This window comes from Leucopleurus acutus, assembly GCF_964270905.1.
Source record: "Leucopleurus acutus genome assembly, chromosome: 11".
NCBI classification, from domain to species: Eukaryota; Metazoa; Chordata; class Mammalia; order Artiodactyla; family Delphinidae; genus Leucopleurus; species Leucopleurus acutus.
This window is the reverse complement of record NC_139152.1, coordinates 98495039-98513319: the sequence shown is the minus strand read 5'-3', so window position 1 is coordinate 98513319 and position 18281 is coordinate 98495039. Positions and strand designations below refer to the sequence as shown.

Here is an 18281-nt window from a genome sequence, read left to right as displayed (position 1 = left end):
AAAAGTAGAGCCCAACCCCGGAGCAGTGCCGACTTAAGTACCTCTTAAGCCCCTACCCCTATCCTGCCTCCCCTGGTAAATCCCTCCAGCTCTGCTCCCCAGGGGCACCAGCGTTCTAGTTCCTTGTGGATCTTCCCAGAGAGGTTCGATCCTTATAGTCTCATGTGTTTATATCCCCTATTATCCTCCTTTTTAAAAAAAATCACCCAAGGGGTGCAATCCTATGCACACCACAGTACCATGCTTCTTCCTCGAAGGCATGGCCCTTGCTGCTCCTCTTGCACATCTGCTCCTCTTGCAACAGCCAGAGACTCTTTGATGCTGCGTCTGCGTCTGATGAGTTTGGTTCTTTCCTGTGCTTTGTTTTCGTTTGTGTTGCAGTCTTTTTAAATCTTTCCTTCTATGGTCTGCGTTGTTCTTTGCTGCGTATGTGTGTGACCCTTCTGATGATTTGGAAGGCCCATGGTCTGCTGGCAGTGATACAGGTAGGAATTATCAGCCCCGATCTGGTGAGGAAACAGGCTCAGAGAGGGGAAGTGACCTGCCTGTGGTGGCCCAGCCTGGGAGGTCTGAGTCGGGGAACAGCTCAGGTGTGCCGCCCCGGGCTCCAATCAGCTCCACATCTACAAGCCCTCTACCGAGACAGCAGCAGGACCCGGTGGCAGGGGCGGGGTGGGGGGCTGGGTTCAGCCAGGCTGAAGGGATCTGGAAGCACATGGGGGCGTTCTGTCTCGGAGGAGCTGGGTTCACACCTGCAAGGGTGGGACGGCAAGGCGCTCGGGGGAGGTTTGTGAGCCGCCTTGCCATGGGCGTGGGAGGCTACGGGTGATGGGGTGAGAGGTGATGAGGCCCCTGCCTGCTGGGTCCCAGGGAAGGAGGGAAGAGGTGAGATGATTGGGGAGACTGCAGCGAGACAGTGTGGGAGGCTCAGTGATGCTCCACCTCTGGCACTGGGAGAGGATGGGAGGGAGTGGAGAGGTGGCGGGCGGAGGTTGCTGTAGGTGATGGAGAATTCCAGGCTGGAGGTGCAGCTCCGAGAGGGATGGGGTGGGTGTGTCAGGAGCTGGGGGTGGGCTGGGCGAGGGCTGTCTCCTCCAGGGAGAGATGTGGGGAGAGGACTGGGTGCTGACCTGGGGCCAGGAGAAGGACACGCCTCTCTGCAGGGGTCTCACTTTGCCTGGTCCTGTGCTGGAAACAGGCGCTTGCCCCCGGCTGGCCCATCCTGGAGTCTATTCAGCGGGGGCTTGTGGGCGCCCTTCTGCATGGGACCAGGCACCTGGCAGGGCACAGAGACACGGGCTCTCAGTCGCCCGCTCTAGGGGCACTTTCCCAGTGGTCTGTGCTGCCCACCAACGGGCTCTGCCCGCCCCACCCCTGCCGTCCCGCCGGCACACAAAGGTGGCCCTGCTTCAGCCACACCTCTCCTTACAAGCAGGTTGCCATTGGCCTTGACGGCTGGTGAGACTGAAGGGCTCTGTCCCGGCCCTTCTTCCTCCTGCATCCCTGAGGCCTCCTAAGTCAAGCTCCCCGTGGTGCGTCCCACCACAGGGAGCGGGTGGTGGTGACGGTGACCTCACCATCTTTCATAAACAGGCACTGGCCAGATGGAGGCAGCATTGCTATTCCCTTTCCACAGATGCAGAAACAAGCTCCCAGGGGGGCAGTGCACGCGCAGCCCTGCTGAGCCCGGCCTTCCACCCCGACCCGCCCGCATTCCGCTCAGGGTGAGGGAGGCTGGAGGCAGAGGGGAAGCCAGGAAGCTGAGCCTGGCCGTCAGCTGCCGCGGACACCTTCCTGGAGCCTTGGGCCTTGGGCCCCAGAGGGCAAACCGACTGTCATCTGTTCTGACACAGCCTGGGCCCTGCTGCTGACACCCATGCCCTCTGCCCAGACCCCTGTCCTCTCTTATCCTCCCCACTAAAGCCCCACCTGCCTCAGCAGCCTCATCTGGAATCACTGCCCTCCACGCCCTCTGGTCCATCCCACAGGCCCCTCACTGAGTCCCGGACACACCTTATGCTTTCCCACCTCTGTGCCTTTGCTCTAGAAAGTCCCTCTTGAATCTCTGCCTCCCACCATCCTCCCTCCCTTCAAGGCCCTGCGCTAACCCTCCTCCAGGCAGCCTTCCCTGACTGATTCCCTTTCGGGGGTGAACACAGTGAGGGAAGGGCAGGGTGCAGGGAAAAGGGTGTTGGGTCTGGGCCAGCCTAGGCTTCCCCAAGAGGCCCTGAGACTGCAGCCACTCAGTGTTCACATTTCTGGGTTTTGCCTTCGAGAGTCCATCTAAAACACCCTCCTGCTCTCTCAGGATGAAGCTCAGACACCCCGTCTGCTGCTGTGTCTCATCGTCAACCTCAATTTCACCTCCAGTACTTGCCCTTGTCCCCATTTCTTTCATCAAAAAAAATAAATAAATAAAATCACATCGTGGATATATTTTACAAGTCCTCATAAGTCGTTTTTTTTTTTTTTTTTCCCCCGGCCACGCTGTGTGGCTTGTGGGATCTTAGTTCCTGGACCAGGGATTGAACCCGGGAACTTGGCAGTGAGAGCTCAGAGTCTTAACCACTGGCCCACCAGGGAATTCCCCCATACGGTCTTTTTAGACGGAGGTGGGGCACAAGAGATAAAGGAAGGAAGGAAGGTTGGCTTTGGTGCTTAGATCTATCAAATGGGTGTTACTGTCCACTCAGAGCCCAGCTCTCGTCTCAGGGGAGTTCCCCGGGCCAGGAGTCCCCTTTGTTCCATCTTGGGTGGGGGGCAGGGTCAGGTGGCTGCTCCTGGCCCCTCCTCAAGCCTGGGGCTGGGGTATGGAAGTGTGGTCAGCGCCCCAGCTATGTGACGGGAAGCAGTGGCACCTGGCACCCTAAGAGTGGGCTTCGTTGGGGGTGGGAGTGCAGGCTGAAGCTCTGGGTCACCGCACTCAGAAGTCCTCCCCGTCCCAGGGCTGTCATGTGGGGACCTGCCCTGCTCACCGGACAGTCCCGGGCCCCCTGAGGCTGACCTGTTAGCAGGGTCACCCCCAGGGCTGGTTTCCCCCCTTCTGGGGGCCGAGTCTTGGTGATGCTGTGAAGAGTTGGTCCCCTCTTCCCTTGCAGGATTAGGGCAGCATTTTGGGGGCAGCCCAGGCCTGGAGGCCCAGCCCCCTGGCCCAGCTTGGCCCTAACTGGCTGTGTTACTTGGGCGAGCCCCCTGGCATCTCTGGGCTCCAGTCCCTTCATCTGTGAAAAGGGATACTAATCCTGCCTCGTAGGATTGGGGGGCTGCATGGGAAAAGACTTTGCTCAGTGCCTGGCCCTGGAAAGGCACCCGAGGGGGGACCTTCCACCCTTGGTCTCCTGAGGACAAATAAGGAGGTTGGACCCTGTGTCCTGAAGGAGGCCTGGGGAGCCATCCCAGCCCCTGCCCGCTTCTCCGTGGGCCTCTGCTGGTCTCTGTCTGTCCCTCCGCCCTGCACACACCGAGCAGCGGGGGCCTTTGGACGGCGCTTCCAGCCCCTCAAGTCCCATTTGTCCGGAGTAGCTCGGACTCCAATGTCTTACAGGCAAAGCCTCAGAGCTGGTCGTCTGAAGTCTTTTTATAAATACTCTGTGCAAATCATGCTCCTGGACTTCTTAAAGTGGGACTTGGGTGGACTCTCTGGTCCCTATGCTTGCCCCCCAGGCCCACGGCCCTGTTGCCTCTAGACTTAGTCAGGACCTGCTGTGCCCAGGCTCCAAGCTGGGCATTGGGCACGTGGAAGGGAACCGGTGGAGGCCCCAGACCTGGGTCCACACCATGCAAGCCTGTGATGGAGGTAAACAGATCGCTTTGGACACACAGGGACAAGCATTTTCCAGTATTTGCTGTGACCAAAACACTGCTCACCTTTACCCCAGTGTCGCTGAATTCACAGCAGCTCTTGGTCGTTCGGTATTTTCTCCGTCAGTGGATGCTAAAACGACAATTGCCAGGCGACTCCCCAGGTGTGTGCGTGAAGTGAGACCCTCATTCTGCCAAAGGTTGAGGTCTGTGATGTAGCTCAATTTCCCCGACTTACAGGTGGGGAAACTGAGGCCCAGAGAGAGGCAGTGACTTGTCCCAAGCCTCAGTGGCAGAGTCCACTCCAGAACCCAAGTAGGCTGGCATCCACTTGTCAAATCTGGGTCTCGGGTCCTGGGTGAAATGCTCCTGGAAGATCCTGGCCCATCCCCAGGATGTGCACATGGGCACTAAGTACTGGCATCTCGAGGATACAGACCAGGGACGGTTGCTAAACGTCCTGCAGTGCACAGGACAGCGGCCCTTCCCCCATCAGAGAATTCTCCAGCCCCAAACGTCACTAGTCACTAGCGTCAGGGTCTCTGTTAAGCATCTTTTTCGCTGCAGGACTTGTCAGAGCCTCTACTGGGAAGAGTAGACCATGTTTTCCAAGTAGGGAGAGAATCAGGATTTCTTGTTTGAGGTACCCGTGGTAGGACCAGTGTCCAGGGAACGCACTTTGGGAGACATAACTAGATTCTCAGTGGGGAATTCCTGGATGTTGGATGAAGGAGAAATGGTACTTGATGCCTGTCTGTCCTTGGGGGAAAGGTTTCTGTAGCAGTCCTGAGTCAGCAAGGGTCCTGTCAGTAGGAAGAGGAGGGTGGGTGTCAAGATGAACCTGTGTTCAAATCCCCCCCCCTTTTTTTTTTTTTTTTTTTGCTGTGCCTCACGGCTTCCGAGATCTTACTTCCCCCACCAGGGATCAAACTTGTGCCCCCAGCAGTGGACGTGTGGAGCTCTAACTACTGGACCGCCAGGGAATTCCCTCAGATCCCTTCTTAACTTTGAGAACTTGGCTGGGATGTGGCGACGCCTCCCTGGCCCTCAGCCCCCCTCCCTGGACACAGCACTCCTGACACCCACCGGTGCAGACTGCTCTCGGGTTAGACACCATGCCCAGAGCAGGTTCTGAACAATCGTGTTGCCACTGACTTTTTTCCCCAGGCCTTGGTCTGCACCTTATCCTTCCCTTTCTACTGTGGGATGATTTCCCCCGAGTTCAGAGGGGAGGTAAGTGCGCTTTGGGGGCTCAATGACCGGGCCCTGCCTTGTGCTCTGGGCCGCCCAGGTCCCTACTGCTGAGAGGTGTGTGGGTGGAGAAAACAGTGCTCCTGGGCCCCTCCCCCCACTGCTCCCGCGGTGCTCAGAGCATCCTGGACTGGGGTCCACCTAGCGGTTTGGGGCAGCTAGAGGTGACTGGCTACAGCGTGTTTCCTGGGGTGGCTTCGGGGCTGTGTGGGCAGAGGGCACCCTGAGAGCAGCACGGCCGCCTGAACTGCAGCACTACATCGACGGCGCTCTGAGCAATAACTTGCCCTTTGTGGACTCCCCCTCCACCATCACCGTGTCTCCCTTCCATAGGACAGTGGACATCTGCCCCCAGAGCAGCTTGGCCAGCATGCATGAGCTGAACGCCTTCAATGCCACCTTCCAGATCTGCACCAAGAACTTCTTCCCGGGGGTCACCTCCAGCCCCGAGGTAGGTCGGGACCCCGTGAACGGCCTTGAAGGTGTTAGAGGTTTGGCTGTGATCTAGTGCCCCCTTGAGTCAGACTCTGTGCCCCTGAGCCCTCTCCACAGCCTCAGGGAAGTCAGGACACATGTCCTGAGTCTCACAGCCAAGCCCGTGAACTCAGCCTGGGCTCCAGTTGTATCCTTACTTGTCCCCCACTTCAAGGCAGGGCACCAAGGCCAACTCTGCCGAACTTCGGTTTAAGCCAGGCCTCTGCTGATGCCCTTCTGGGTCAGGCTCTGTGACAAGGTACTGTTGTCACCTCAGTTTCCTGGGGGAGGATACCAAGGCTCAGAGAGGTTAAGCAACTTCTTCAAAGTCACACAGCCTGGAAGCAGCAGAGCCAGGCTTCAAATCCTCAGCTAGCCCAGACCCACGCTCTTAAATGCTGCCCTAGACAGTGGCCAAATTGACTCTCTGTATGGTGGCAAGGCACAAGCACAGAAAACGATGGACAGTAGACCCGCATTTCCTGCTTTTTGCCCCTTGGTACTTCTGGAAGTATTTCTTGCCAACAGTTTACCGTCATCACACGTTCCTCCACCCCAGTCACATCCTGGCCCTCCCCTATTCCTTCACACCTCTTATGGTCCTGCAGTATTTTGTAATTTATGAAACAAGGTCCTGTTCATTTAAGCTGATCCTCCCTACGCCCTGGGGTGGACAGAAAATCTCAGCCCTATTTTATAGACAAGGAAGGCAAGGCTCTCAGAAAGACAGTGTGGATGTCTGGAGGTCACACAGAAAGGGAAGGCAGAGCTCCTTCCTGGACCTGCGGGTACTTTTCCCCCACGAGCGGGGCTCTGTTTGAGACAGACGGGGCTGGGCCCCGGCACTCCTCTGCCACCTCGGGCTGGTCCTGGCAGCTCTGGCAGTGAGCACCAAAGGGCAAAGGGAACCACCATGTACTGGTCTTCAGGGAACCAGGCGTCTCTGGCCAGGCCTGTTTCTCAGGGGATGGAACTGAGGCCAGAGAGTAGCGTCTGGAGCAAGAGCCCGCGGCCAGGGAGTCTCAGAGCCAGAAGGTGAACGAGCTGCGGGGAAGAAGGCCACTCAAGCAGATCTGCTCCACCGGAGGTCCTGGGACCCTCTCTGCCCAGTGCTGGGCAGGGACCCTCAGGGTCCTTGAGCCCTGCTGAGGCGTCTCTTGGGAAGCATAGGCTGCCCTGGGATCACTTGCGGTTGAAGATGAGTCTCTGGCCTGTGACCACCAACTCGAGGGGCAGGGCCAGGCCTTCCCCATCCCACCCTGACCTGTGTGTTGGCAGGGAGTGGCCGACAACTGCAGACAAGGCTACCTGGACGCCCTGAGGTTCCTGGAGAGATGCGGTAGGTGGCAGCCTCCACAGTAGCTGGGGATCCCCCCCACGTGAGTGCCAGGTGAACCCCGCTTTTCAGCTGTTTGAGTTTTTAGCGACCTCGGCACACTCATTCTCTTCCTCAGCGTCTGCTCTATGTTTGGCCTGAGCTGGGGACACAGAGGAATCACACATGTGTCCTACTCTCAAGCTGCCCACCACCTGGTGCGAGGGAGACAGATCCAGAGAGAGCATTTCCCCAGGGTGATGGAGGGATGCTCAGGGCCGTGGGAGCCCAGCGGGGGCACCTAACCCAGCCCAATGGGTTAGGTGGGCAAGGAGGGCTTCCTGGAGGTGGTGACATATAAGCTGGGTTTTAACTAGTGATGAAGACTATAGAGAGATTGAGGATGGAAAGGAAGAGGGCACTCTAGGCAGAGGGAAGAAGGGCAAGCGCAAAGGAACAGAGCTTGGTACCTTGAGGGCACATACCTCAGTGGGGCTGCAGGAGAGCGTGTATGTGTGTGTGTGTGTGTGTGTGAGTGACAGAGCACTGGGTGGGCCAGAGATGTTTCTTAGCTGGAGAGCTTGGATGTCATCCCACAGGGCAATGCTCTTCAAAGTGGTAGAACTGAGATTTGAACTCAGGCCGTCTGGCTCCAGAGCCCTTGCCCTGACCCCTGCTCTACAGCCCCAAACACACGGCAGCTGGAAGCATTTGCTGAGCACATATTGTGCCCAGACCTGGGCTTGAGCTTTCTATGTTTATCGCATCTAATTCTCGGAACAGCCGTATGCAGTAGGTCTTAATTTCCCCCTTTCCCAGGGAGGGAAACCAAGCATGGAGCTGTTAGGTCACAGAGCTATAGCAGGTGGTGACCACAGGATCTGAACCTTGGGCTGAGTCTTCAGGGCCCGGGGTCTGTTAACCACTAGCAGGTGCGTAGGAATCAGGGAGCAGGGCAGGGCCGGGGAGCACAGGACGGAGTCATTCAGGGCAAGCCACGGGTCCATCCCTCCTGTGGCAACCGGGTCCCCAGAGCTGGGAAGGCCACTGTCACCGGGGGGCTCCAGATGTGCTGACCTGTTGCATCCCTCCTCTCCCCGACCCAGGACTCACCAGGGAGCCAGCGCTGTGGACGTTGGTGTCTAAGGAGCCCCCAGCCCCAACGGATGGGACCCGGGATGCTGACTGTGACAGGCCAGTGCCCAGTGTGCTGGTCAGGGATGTGCTCGACTTTGAGCAGCTCTCCCCGGAGCTGGAGGCTGCTACTGCCCCTCCCGTCCTATACTTGCTTGCCTACCAGGTGCCCTGCATGCAGGAGCCCAGGGCCAGGGACCCTGCCCTGAAGGTTCTCGTGGTCCGAAAGAGGACTCATTTATCGACAATCTAAGTGCTAGGCGTGGTGCTGGGGCTGCTTTCATGCTGCCCCCTTCACTCCTCACCACAACTGGGGGCCCGTTTTCCTTAGCCCATTTCACTGATGAGGAAACTGAAGCTCAGAGAGGGGAAGGGGCTCACCAAGGTCTCAGAGCCTGCAATTGGGGGATTCGAGCACATGCCTGTGTCTCAGAAAGCCAGGTCTTTGCCCACTGCCCAGGGAAGGGCAAGAGGTGCTGAGGGACAGAGGAGAGGCACACACAGAAGGTTCTGGACTCTCCAGATGGAGATGGACTCATTTCATCCCCCCCCCCCAATAATTCTCTGAGGATGGTACTGAATTGTCCCCATTGGACAGTTGAGGAAACCATAGCACAGAGAGCTTAAGTGACTTGCCCAAGGCCACACAGCTAACAAACCATTTAGTCAGCTCTCTTGCTCTGTGACCTAAAGGTCACAATTGCCTCAACAGGAAAGGATAGGCACATGTAATGGTGGTGGGAGTGGGAGTTTGAGTGGCATCTAAGTGAGACTTGAAAGGAGGAGTGGGCCAAGCAAAAGAGGGGGAAGGTGAGCATCCAGGTAGCGGGCACAGCAGGTGCAAATGTCCTGGGTTTGGTGGGGGAGAGTTGGAGGCCCCTGTGGCTGAGGGAGGGGTGGGGTAGCAGAGATGAGCCTGGGGAGGCTGGGAAGGTGGGGCAGGCGGCCTTGAAAGCTGCAGGAGGAGAGATGGAGAGCCCCCGGGGTGGGGGGCGACCCCTCCTTTTCAGAGTTCGCTACTGCTCTGAACTCTGGGTCTAGTGTTTGCTGTACTTAGCCAGGAGGGGACAGGCTGACACGGTGGGAGGCTGGGTGGAGAGATGATGGTGGTCGAGGCCAGAGCAGGGACAAGGGGGTGGGCAAAGGGATAAGGAGGGCACCTCTTTCGGCGCAGGACACCACACAGGGCACGCAGAAGGGGGCCTGGATCTGCGCTGAGCCCCTGAGGCCCAAGCTTGGGGCTCTGGGACTCTGGCAGCGTCTCTGCAGCCACATGGGGGCACCAGAGAGCCTCTCAGATGGGGCAGAGACCGCCTCCTCAGGCCCCGCCCATACACACATCCCTTGATCCTCACCTTCCCCAGGGAGGTAGGTCCTGCCCGTGTTCCCATTTTTCAGAGGAGGTGACCTAGGCTCAGGAACAGGAAGGGACTCGTCCTAGGCCACATGGCAGATAACGGGGTGCCGGGTCCTGGGACTGTTGTTCGTGAACCCCGAGTCGAGGCTGGTGGTGTGTGCGTGGCCGAGCCGTGGTCTGGAGGCCGGGATTCGGGCTCCGGCTCTGCCCCGGCCAGGATGCCGGGCCCTTCCGCTCTGGTCCGTTAAGGGGCTGGGGGCTCGGGAAGTGGTCACGTGGTCACGGCTGCTGTTATTAATACCGCTGATGTGTTGCTGTTAGCCAGGGAAGTATGGGGGGACACTTGTCCCACCCTGGGGGCCACAGCAGACTTTCCAGAGGGGCGGGAGAGATGGAAGCAGCGTGGGGAGCCTGACAGGCCTTGGGTCCATCCTGGCCCTGCCGCTTCCCGGCAACGGGCTTGGGCGAGTCACTTCACTCTGAGCCTCAGTCTGCTCATCTGCGAAAGGGGCACACTCTGTCATTTCAGGAATAACAAGGGAGCCTGGTAGGGGTTCCGTAAATGCAGCTGCTTCCTCTGCAGACCGGCTGAGGGTGGGGTGTCCTTCATGGCCTGTGCGAGGTAGAGAGGGGCTCAGGCTATCTTCCCTAAGGGTGACCTTGAGGGGGTGGCTGGGGGAAGGGGTGGGCCACCATGGCCTCTCTTGTAGCACTGAAGAAAGCCTGTCTGAGGGACCCCCCGCACCAGGGCTTCCTTCTGCCAGGCGGGCCCTGGGTGGGCGCTAACGTACCTTGCACACGGCCCTTTGAGTATGTCTACTTCCAGAGCAGAAGGTGAGGCCCGGCCAGGGGTACTGGGAAGGGCCTGGCTCGTTGAGACCAGTGCCCGTGGCAGGAAGGGCGGCCAGAACACTGCGGGGGGCAGAGCCCGGCTGGTGTCCCGCCGCCGCCTGCTGTTGGCTGCATGACCCCGAGGAGTCTGGTGGTCTCCTCTGCAAGACAGGACTGATGGGAAGGCGGGGTAGCAGCTGTGACCCATCAATCCGTTGGAAACAGGGCCGCCCGGTCAGTGCCTGGCCCCTCCTGCCTCTAGGATCTTTGGCCCACTGTTGCACCTGTCAGAGCCTCAGAGCAAATGTGATGTTTCTGAGGATAACTCTAGGGGCTGGTCTGCCTCAGATTAACTGTGTGACCCAGGCCAGATATCTTGACCTCTCTGGGCCTCAGATTCCTTTTCTACAAAACGAGGCCTTTCCAGGGCGGATTGGCTGTAGTTAGGCCCTCGCTAACGGTTCCAACTCTGCTGGTTAATGGATCACTCTGTATTGTTTGTTCGTTCATTCCATCAATAGCTATTGAGGGTCTACCAAGGGCCAAGTCTGGGCTGGGAGCTGGGAGGCAGCACTGACTCAGACCCAGTCCCTTGCCTTGTGGAGCTCACAGCCCACCGATCAACACACATTCCCCTGTGCGCTCCAGCTGTGCGTAGGGATACCTAGAGAGGTCTACCCTGGCTGTGGATTCCTAGAGAGGTCTACACTGGCTGTGAACTGGGACAGTTCACAAGAGGGCCTATCTGGTCAGGAAAGGTTACCTAGGGGAGATATCTTTTGAGCTATCATCTGAAGGATGAGTAAGAGTCCTCTAGGCAAAGAAGGAAGGGAAAAGTGTTCCAGACGGATGAAAGAGCATGTGCAAAGGTCCTGGGGCAGAAGGCAGAAGGGAGTAAGGCTCATCTGAGGAACAGAAAGGGGGGCTGCTGTGGCTGGGGCCAAAATGTGGAGTGTGTACAAGGTGGGGCTGAGGAGGCTGGCAAGGGCTGGACAGGCAGGAGTCTGTAGCCAGGTGAGGGGTGTGGTCTTTACCCGGATGGTTGCGTGAAGGCAGTGAAGGGTTTGGGCAGGAAAGTGTCATGGAGAGATCTGTATTTGTAAAACGTCTCTATTCCCTACAAGAAGGTCTACGACAGTGAGCCACAAGTCTCTGTCCTGCTCCATGCTGAGTTAATGACTAGCTCATCCCTGCTGTCTAAATTGCTGGTGACCCAAAGCTGGCAGACAGCTTTCTGCTGACATGAATTTTTCTTATGCTGACAGCTTCTAGACTGAAACCACAGGTTGAAATCAAAAAGGATAAATGCAAGTGCTAGCGTTTGCAGTTAAAAAAAAATCCACTTATGAGCATTGATGGGGAGGCCCGCCCAGACCGCAGGGAAATTCATATTTGGTATTTTCTGTAACCTACAATCTCAATGTGTAGGCTGCAATAATAGAGGCAGAAGGTCCAGAACAAATGAGGGGACAGTCCACTGTGACACTACACCCTGTGGACTGACTGTCTGCCCAGTTTGAGGCCCTGGTTTAGAGGCCCCTTGAAGGGCAGTACATTGGGAGGGGAGGCCCTGCAGTGTCCAGTAAGTCTGAGACGGTGCCTGGCCAGGTATCCCCTCAGCCACAGCTGGATGATGCTGCCCTCTGCTGGTCATGAGTGGCCACGGCAGCCATGGGAGGGCGCTGAGCAAGAGAGGACCAAGGTCAGATGTGTGTCTAGAAAGTTGCTGGCTGCCGAGAGGGTAGTGGATGAAGGGGATGGAGGATGGAGGGCAGGGGCTGGTCTGGGGAGGAGAGAGAGGAAGGGACAGAAACACGGAGGAGGTGAGGTAATGATCCTCACTTGGCTGTGAGAAACTGAGGCCCAGAGAGGTTCCCTGACCCACCCAGGTCACACAGCTGATGAACAGGGGAGCGGGCTGCATCCCAAGCCAGCCTGACCCCAAAGCCCCGCCCTTCCCACCCCTGGGCTTCCCACTTGTGCCCTGTGGAGCTGATGACCCAAAGGGCCCAGCGGCCTCCACCAAGTTCAGAGTCCATCGGGGATCAGTCCCCGCCCCCTCAGGCCTCTGCAGGTGCCTGTGTGTCCAGCCTGCTCTGCGGTGGAGCCAACACCCCCTTCCCTTTCCTTTAGCCCTGGCGCCTCGTTGCAGGGCCCCCTGGCTCTGCTCTGGACCCGTGGGGACGGTGGGCTTGGGGGCGCTGCTCGCTTGGGCTTGGCCGGGTGGCGGAGCTGTGGCTGCCTCTCCCTCCAGGGTGGTGACGTAGCTGCCCGACATGCCGGCCGACCTGCGGTGGATGCGGGGCTTGCTGAGGAACTTGGCCTCAAAGTCTATTCCAGGATGAAGGACCAGCTCCTCGGGCCGGGCAGGTGAGACGGGCAGACCGGGGCAGAACAGGAGTGGCTGAGCTGGGAAGGGAAGGCGCCAGCTGTTTCCCCGGACCCTGGACAGGCAGTCACACCATCCGTTTCCCTGTCCCTCCATCCGCGCAGCCCCCAGCACACGTGTTTGGTCCCTGCCGTGGGCCAGACCTGTGATGGGCTAGATGCAGCAGCTGACCCATCGCATCGGTCAGTCCGGGGGGAGTCACTCTGCCTGCTTCACAGAGACGGCCTGAGCTCACGGAGGACGAGTGCATCTCCCTGCTCTGCCAGGTCCCCACCGGTCCTTCTGCCATCCTTCCAGACATCTCCACGGGCCCTGTGTGGGGTCTGGGTTGGGGCTGCCCGCCTCTCCCCGACCTGCCCTCCCTTCTGTCTGGAGACCCTGGCAGTCCTCCCACACCCAGTGGAAATCAGTGCAGCGCTCCCAGGGAGTGGCACCCTGGAACCTTTCTGCAATCCCCACTCAGCCAGAAAAAGGGCTTATTGCAAGGTCTGGGAGAAGAGAGATCCAGGCTTCACCCAACCCCAAGCTCTGAAAACCACATTCGCCGACGTCCTCTTCCTCCGCAGCTACTGGTCACCAGCCCCCTCCAGCATGAGGCTGCTCCTCCCAAGGACCTGGCCAAGGAGCCCAGACCCGCCCATCAGGCCTGAGGAGACCAAGCTGGACCAGCCCAGTGACTGGCCTCTCCTGAATTCCATCGTGGCCCTGGTCCTGTGCCTACATCTGCCCCGAGTCCGTGAGTCCTGACCCATCTCCTGAGCTCAGAGCCCGGCCCCTCGCCCAGGGTGGGCACTGGAATTGTCAGCCACATGGAGGACCGAGAGCACAGAGACTCTTGTCCCAGGCCTTGTGGGCAGGTGGCCTCCAAGGGCTGGAAGAGGGCCCCCGAGTCCTTCTGTAGCCCCCGCTCCTGGGGCCCCGGGTACTTCTTTTCTGGGCAAGGTGCAGCCTCAGTCCACCCCGGGTCGCCATGTGCCCAGGTCACCCTGCGTCTGTGTCATCAGTGGGAGAAAGGAAGGCGGGAGGTGAGACACACATCTTGGTTCTGGAATTTCCATATGGGGGCGCTGGGGGCGGAACCTCCTGAGAAGAGGGCTTTGGGAGCCGTTGTAGAGCTGCTTGCAAGGCACTTCCCAGAAGATGGAAAAATGCCACGTGCTCATATCAGATTGGGGAGCAGGTTGCAATGATGGGGTGGGGTGTGCCTCCCTTCACATCCTTTCTCTGTCCTGCACCAGCCCTCGGGGGTGACCCATGGTCTACGTCACTCTAGAAACCTTGACCTCTGACTTCCTCTGGGTCCATTGGCAGGGAACCCCTGACTGGAGACGAGAGGGCGGGAGGAGAGAGAGGGATTAAAATCTTCTCAGAATCCCAGCTGCATGTGCTTCTGCTGGGGTTCCAAAGGCCCCGGGATGCCACCACACAGCGCTCCCCGCCCCTTGTTCCTCAGGGAGGGTTAGGGGGCAGCAGTGCCTCCAGCCCCGCCCCGCCCCTCCCCCTCTCAGGCGCAGAGTATGCTGGGGCCCACACGCCTCCTGCCTCTCCTAGGAGTGGCTGCTGTTCCTGTCCTCAGAGCAGAGCCCACACTGCGCCCCTGGCCAGGCTCTGTAGAGACATTCAGCTCGAGGAGGGGTGGGGAGGGCGGAGAAAGGCAGGCGGGTGTGAGAGAAAAAGGAGCAAAGGGGTAAATATGTGAGCAAAAGACATATTCGTCCATGCACTTGACTTACACTTAATGAGTTATAGGCTCTGGGGACACAGCTGTAAACAAAACTTACATTCTGGTTTGGGTGCAAGAGCAGATGCTAAACAGCAAATGGGAAAATAAGATCATCCCGAGGAGTGGCAGTGCTGTGAGGAGACAGGAGGCTGAGAATGACGGCGGGGGGGTTTTCAGGAGGAGCAACATAGGACCAGGTGGTCTGGGAAGGCTTCTTGGAGGAGGTGGTATTTGAGGTGAGACCTGAGATGAGAAGTGAGAGCTGGGGAAAAGCTTTACGAGCAGAGGGAACAGCGAGGGCCAAGGCCCTGGGTTGAGAATGAAGGTGGTCTGTTCAAGAAACCGAGCAGCCAGTGTGGCTGGACCATGAGAGTGACGGGGTGCACTGTGGGTGGGGCATGGAGGGCACCGTCGCCGTGATAAGGGGTTTGGATTGGGCAGTCATTGGAGGGTCGAGAGCAGAGAAACAAGAAGGTGAGTGAAGAGTGAGTGGCATCCAGGAGGGCCTGGGGATGGGGGTGGAGGTGAGAGGGAGAGAGGAGAGGGACGGAGAGTGAGGACCTGCAGGAGGGTCTCCAGCTCCCAACCCGTCTCCACGAGCCGAGGGGCCTGAGCTGGCCTTTTCCCCCTCCTGCTGTCAGCTGCATGGGGGCAGGCACAGATACTCACCCCTGCAGCAGGAAGGGGGCTGTCCTCCCTCGAGTCAGGTAATCTCCGGGCCCTGGTGGTCCTCTCTGACCAGGGCTGGTGTGCTTTGTCCCCACTCCCACGTTCTGGGCTTGGGATTTCCTCTGCCAATGGAGAGGGAGGCCTGGCCGCGTGGGTCTCCAGATGAAGGATTTAGAGCCTCAGGAGGCCTCTGAGTATATCCTTCCTCCCTTGTCCTTTGTCCCCATCAAGGACACAGGCCTCTATTCCCATGGGCATCAGGCCTCCCCTCATTACCCCCTCTCTCGTCAGTTCTTTGGGGCTTGCCCTGGGGCCACCTTTGTCCCCATTGCTTTGTTTCGTGTCTTAGACGGGGAGAGAGAATCCCACCTTCCGCGCCGTCATCCTCCTTCACTCAGCCGCATGTTGTTAAGTGTTCCTGGCTTACGTGGCTGAATATCTCAGCTGCTTATGATACTCTGAGGACTTCTCTTTGGTGTTTATTATTTGTGGCTCATGTGTCAAGGTCATCTATTCTCAGCTTGAAAATTGCAGAGACTTTTCCCAAGCATCGCTCATGGTACTTCACAGTTCGTAAGGACTTTCCTGCTTTCTCTTTTATTTAGCTCTTAGACGTTGTCTCATGTGGCTTTCCCCATGGATCCCAGCTCTGCACTCTTGAGCCCATGGACCCTGCCTGCACCCTCTGCCTGGGGGCAGCCTGGCAGGGAGGGAAAGGTGGTGACCTGGTCCCTCTGAGGCTGCTCTTCCCCATGGAGAACAGCCCATGTCCTACAACCACTCCTCAGGGACATCCCCAACCCAGGCAGTCTGCTCAGTAAGCTCCAGCCCCTTGCTTGTCCAAGTCCCTCTAGGCACATGGAGTCCAGCCCTGCCCTCAATATGATATGACCAGCGCCGGGCCTGAATCGCCTTTCACCTCCCACCTCCTGGTCACTGCACCCTATTGATGTGGCCTCAGAATGAATGAGCTTGGTTTGAGCAACCCCTGTGGATTTCACCGAGCCACCATCCACCAACAGTGCTTTGCTCTTCCTTTAGCCTAAAGATGGTTCAGCTGACAAAGCAGACAGCCCAGGAGCTGATCCAGGTCAGAGCTCCCTGATTCGTTACCTTTACGGCCTCCTGACACAGCCCTGAGGTGTTACAGAGCAGAGGAGGGATCCTGGGTTCTGAATTCAGGTCGACTCAGGTTTGAGTCCCATCTCTGCAGCTTAGCAGTGAAGTGACCTAGGGAAATCCCCTTACCTGTCAGAGCCTCAGTTTCCCCCTGTATAAAATGGACACGACAGCACATACCTCGTGGAATATTTACTTGAGAAAATTAAACGCTCCTTGCGGACTACATCATATGGGAGGGATTGCTGCTCAGAAAGGGAGAGCGGGGAGTGACAGTGCCTTAGCTACACTTCTGCTTTGTGTTGGGCATCCGACTAGGAGGACCTCTGGGCCCCCTTGGTGCCTCATACTGCCCCTGGGTGGGGGAGAGTCCAGACAAAAGTCAGGGGAGCTGAGATGGGGGCCAGGACCTTTATGATGTCAGAGCCCTCCTGGACCCTGCACCATGGTGTCCCATCATGGGTGCTAAAGTCATGGGGCCACCACCCTCCTCTTTCTCCTGGGGTCCCAGCCAAGGACCTCTCAGGGCCCTGGGGCCTGGTAGAGCCGTGTGGCTCCATTCTTGAGCCCTGCAAGCCCCCCGCCCTGGCTTTCTGAATGCCAGTTGTCTGCTGTGTGTGTCCTGATGCCTGAGGCAGATCTCTGCCCTGAGGAGCTCACATGCCTCTATTGCTATATCTGTGGAGGTAATAGGGAATCGAACCCTCACATGTGCACACCACTTACAGTTTTCAAAGCCAATCATCTTGGTTAATTCTCACAGCAACTCTGGGAGGTAAGCATTATTCTCCCCCATTTTATGGGTGAGGAAACCAAGGCACAGAGAGGTTATGTGCATTGGTAAGTGGTAGAGCTGGAAATGTCCAAGGGCGCTCCAGACAGCAGAAAGATCCCTGGAGCAACACAGCTTCCTTGTGCACCTGCTCTACGATGCTGGGCGAGTTCTTTCCTCGATCAATTCCTCATTTCTTTGTCTTTAAAATCACTAGTTGGCTTCTAAGGGGCTTCCAGCTCTGCTCTGAGCCCACAACATAGACAGTTAATACCACTGTGGTCAGAGGGAAGAGAGATGATTCCAGGAGGGGATTAGCCACAGAGGAATAGGTTTCTGAACTGAGTCTGTACGGAAGCCTAGAATTTAGATTGGCAGAGAGCCATTCCAGGAGTGGGGACCGCAGATGCAGAGGCAGGTTGGGGGTAGCAAGTTAAACCGACAAGGAATCTGAGGCTCAGAGTTGTGACGTGCCTTGTCCCAGGTCCCACAGCAAGTCAGTGGTAGAGCTAGAGTTCTAGCCCAGGCCAGGCTGTGGTCCCATCCTGTCTTCACACTAGAATGCTGGGTAGAAATATTGATGCTCAAGATTCTTCTGCAGAAATTCTGATCTTGAACTAGACCTGTCTGGGCAGGAATGTGGTTGGAGCTTGTAGTCCCTGGGCACTAGTGTCCTCAGGGGCCATCCTGTGGGTATGACCACCTGCCTGAGCCAGTCACCCTGTGACTCAGACTTCCTTAATGTCACCTGTGGCAAGCAGGCTGGTATGTGCCAGTCTGTGTCTGGGGTCACGTGATGCTCATGGGTGACCTCTGCCCCAGCACTAAATCCTGGCCACGTTAGGCATCCACAGATACCTCAAACCCTCTGAGGTTAGCATCCCACCCATAAATCTGAGAATGTACACTAGCTGGATATTTGGTGATGTTAAGAAATAATCATTGCTTTTTAGTTGTGTTAATGTATTGGGAATGTGTTTTCGAAGAGTTCTTATCTTTTAGAGATCTGTGTCAAAATGTTTGTGAAAGAAGCGATCTAATACATGAGTTGCTTCAAAATAATCTGAGTGGGGAGGGGTGGGTGAGAGCTGATGAAACCTGAGTTGGTAACAGTTGACAGTGGGTGATGGGTACACATTGATATAGAAGTTCATCGTAATATACTCTTTAATTTTGTATTTGTTTGACATTTCCTTAATAAAAGAGAACGTAGCCTTAAAGATTTGATAGTACATACAAATAGGAAAATATGCATCAACATAGAACATAAAACAAAGTACAACCAGGGCCCCTGGGTGTTGTGGCTACCCAGAGTGCCAGATTGGGAGGGCGTTAGGATCTGTTGAGCTGGGCGCTTTCAGCACCGCGGACAGCGGCCGGCGCCGGCTTCCCTGCCTCTTTGCAGCCTTAGGGATCTCAGAGGGCAGAGAACTTCCAGACCCATAT

General features: G+C 57.4%; 1 protein-coding gene across 1 annotated transcript; it reads left to right on the top strand.

The window, feature by feature from the left end:
• Nucleotides 1–3790: 3790 nt before the first annotated feature.
• On the top strand, nt 3791–13299 carry PNPLA5 (patatin like domain 5, triacylglycerol lipase; the record flags this gene model as incomplete). The annotated part of the gene is given in 10 exon segments (XM_082850475.1): nt 3791–3796; nt 4969–5034; nt 5306–5503; nt 6805–6865; nt 7948–8103; nt 10043–10166; nt 12316–12349; nt 12431–12482; nt 12485–12533; nt 13119–13299. Coding segments are annotated over 10 exon segments (927 nt in total).
• Between the last annotated feature and the right edge of the window lie 4982 nt (nt 13300–18281).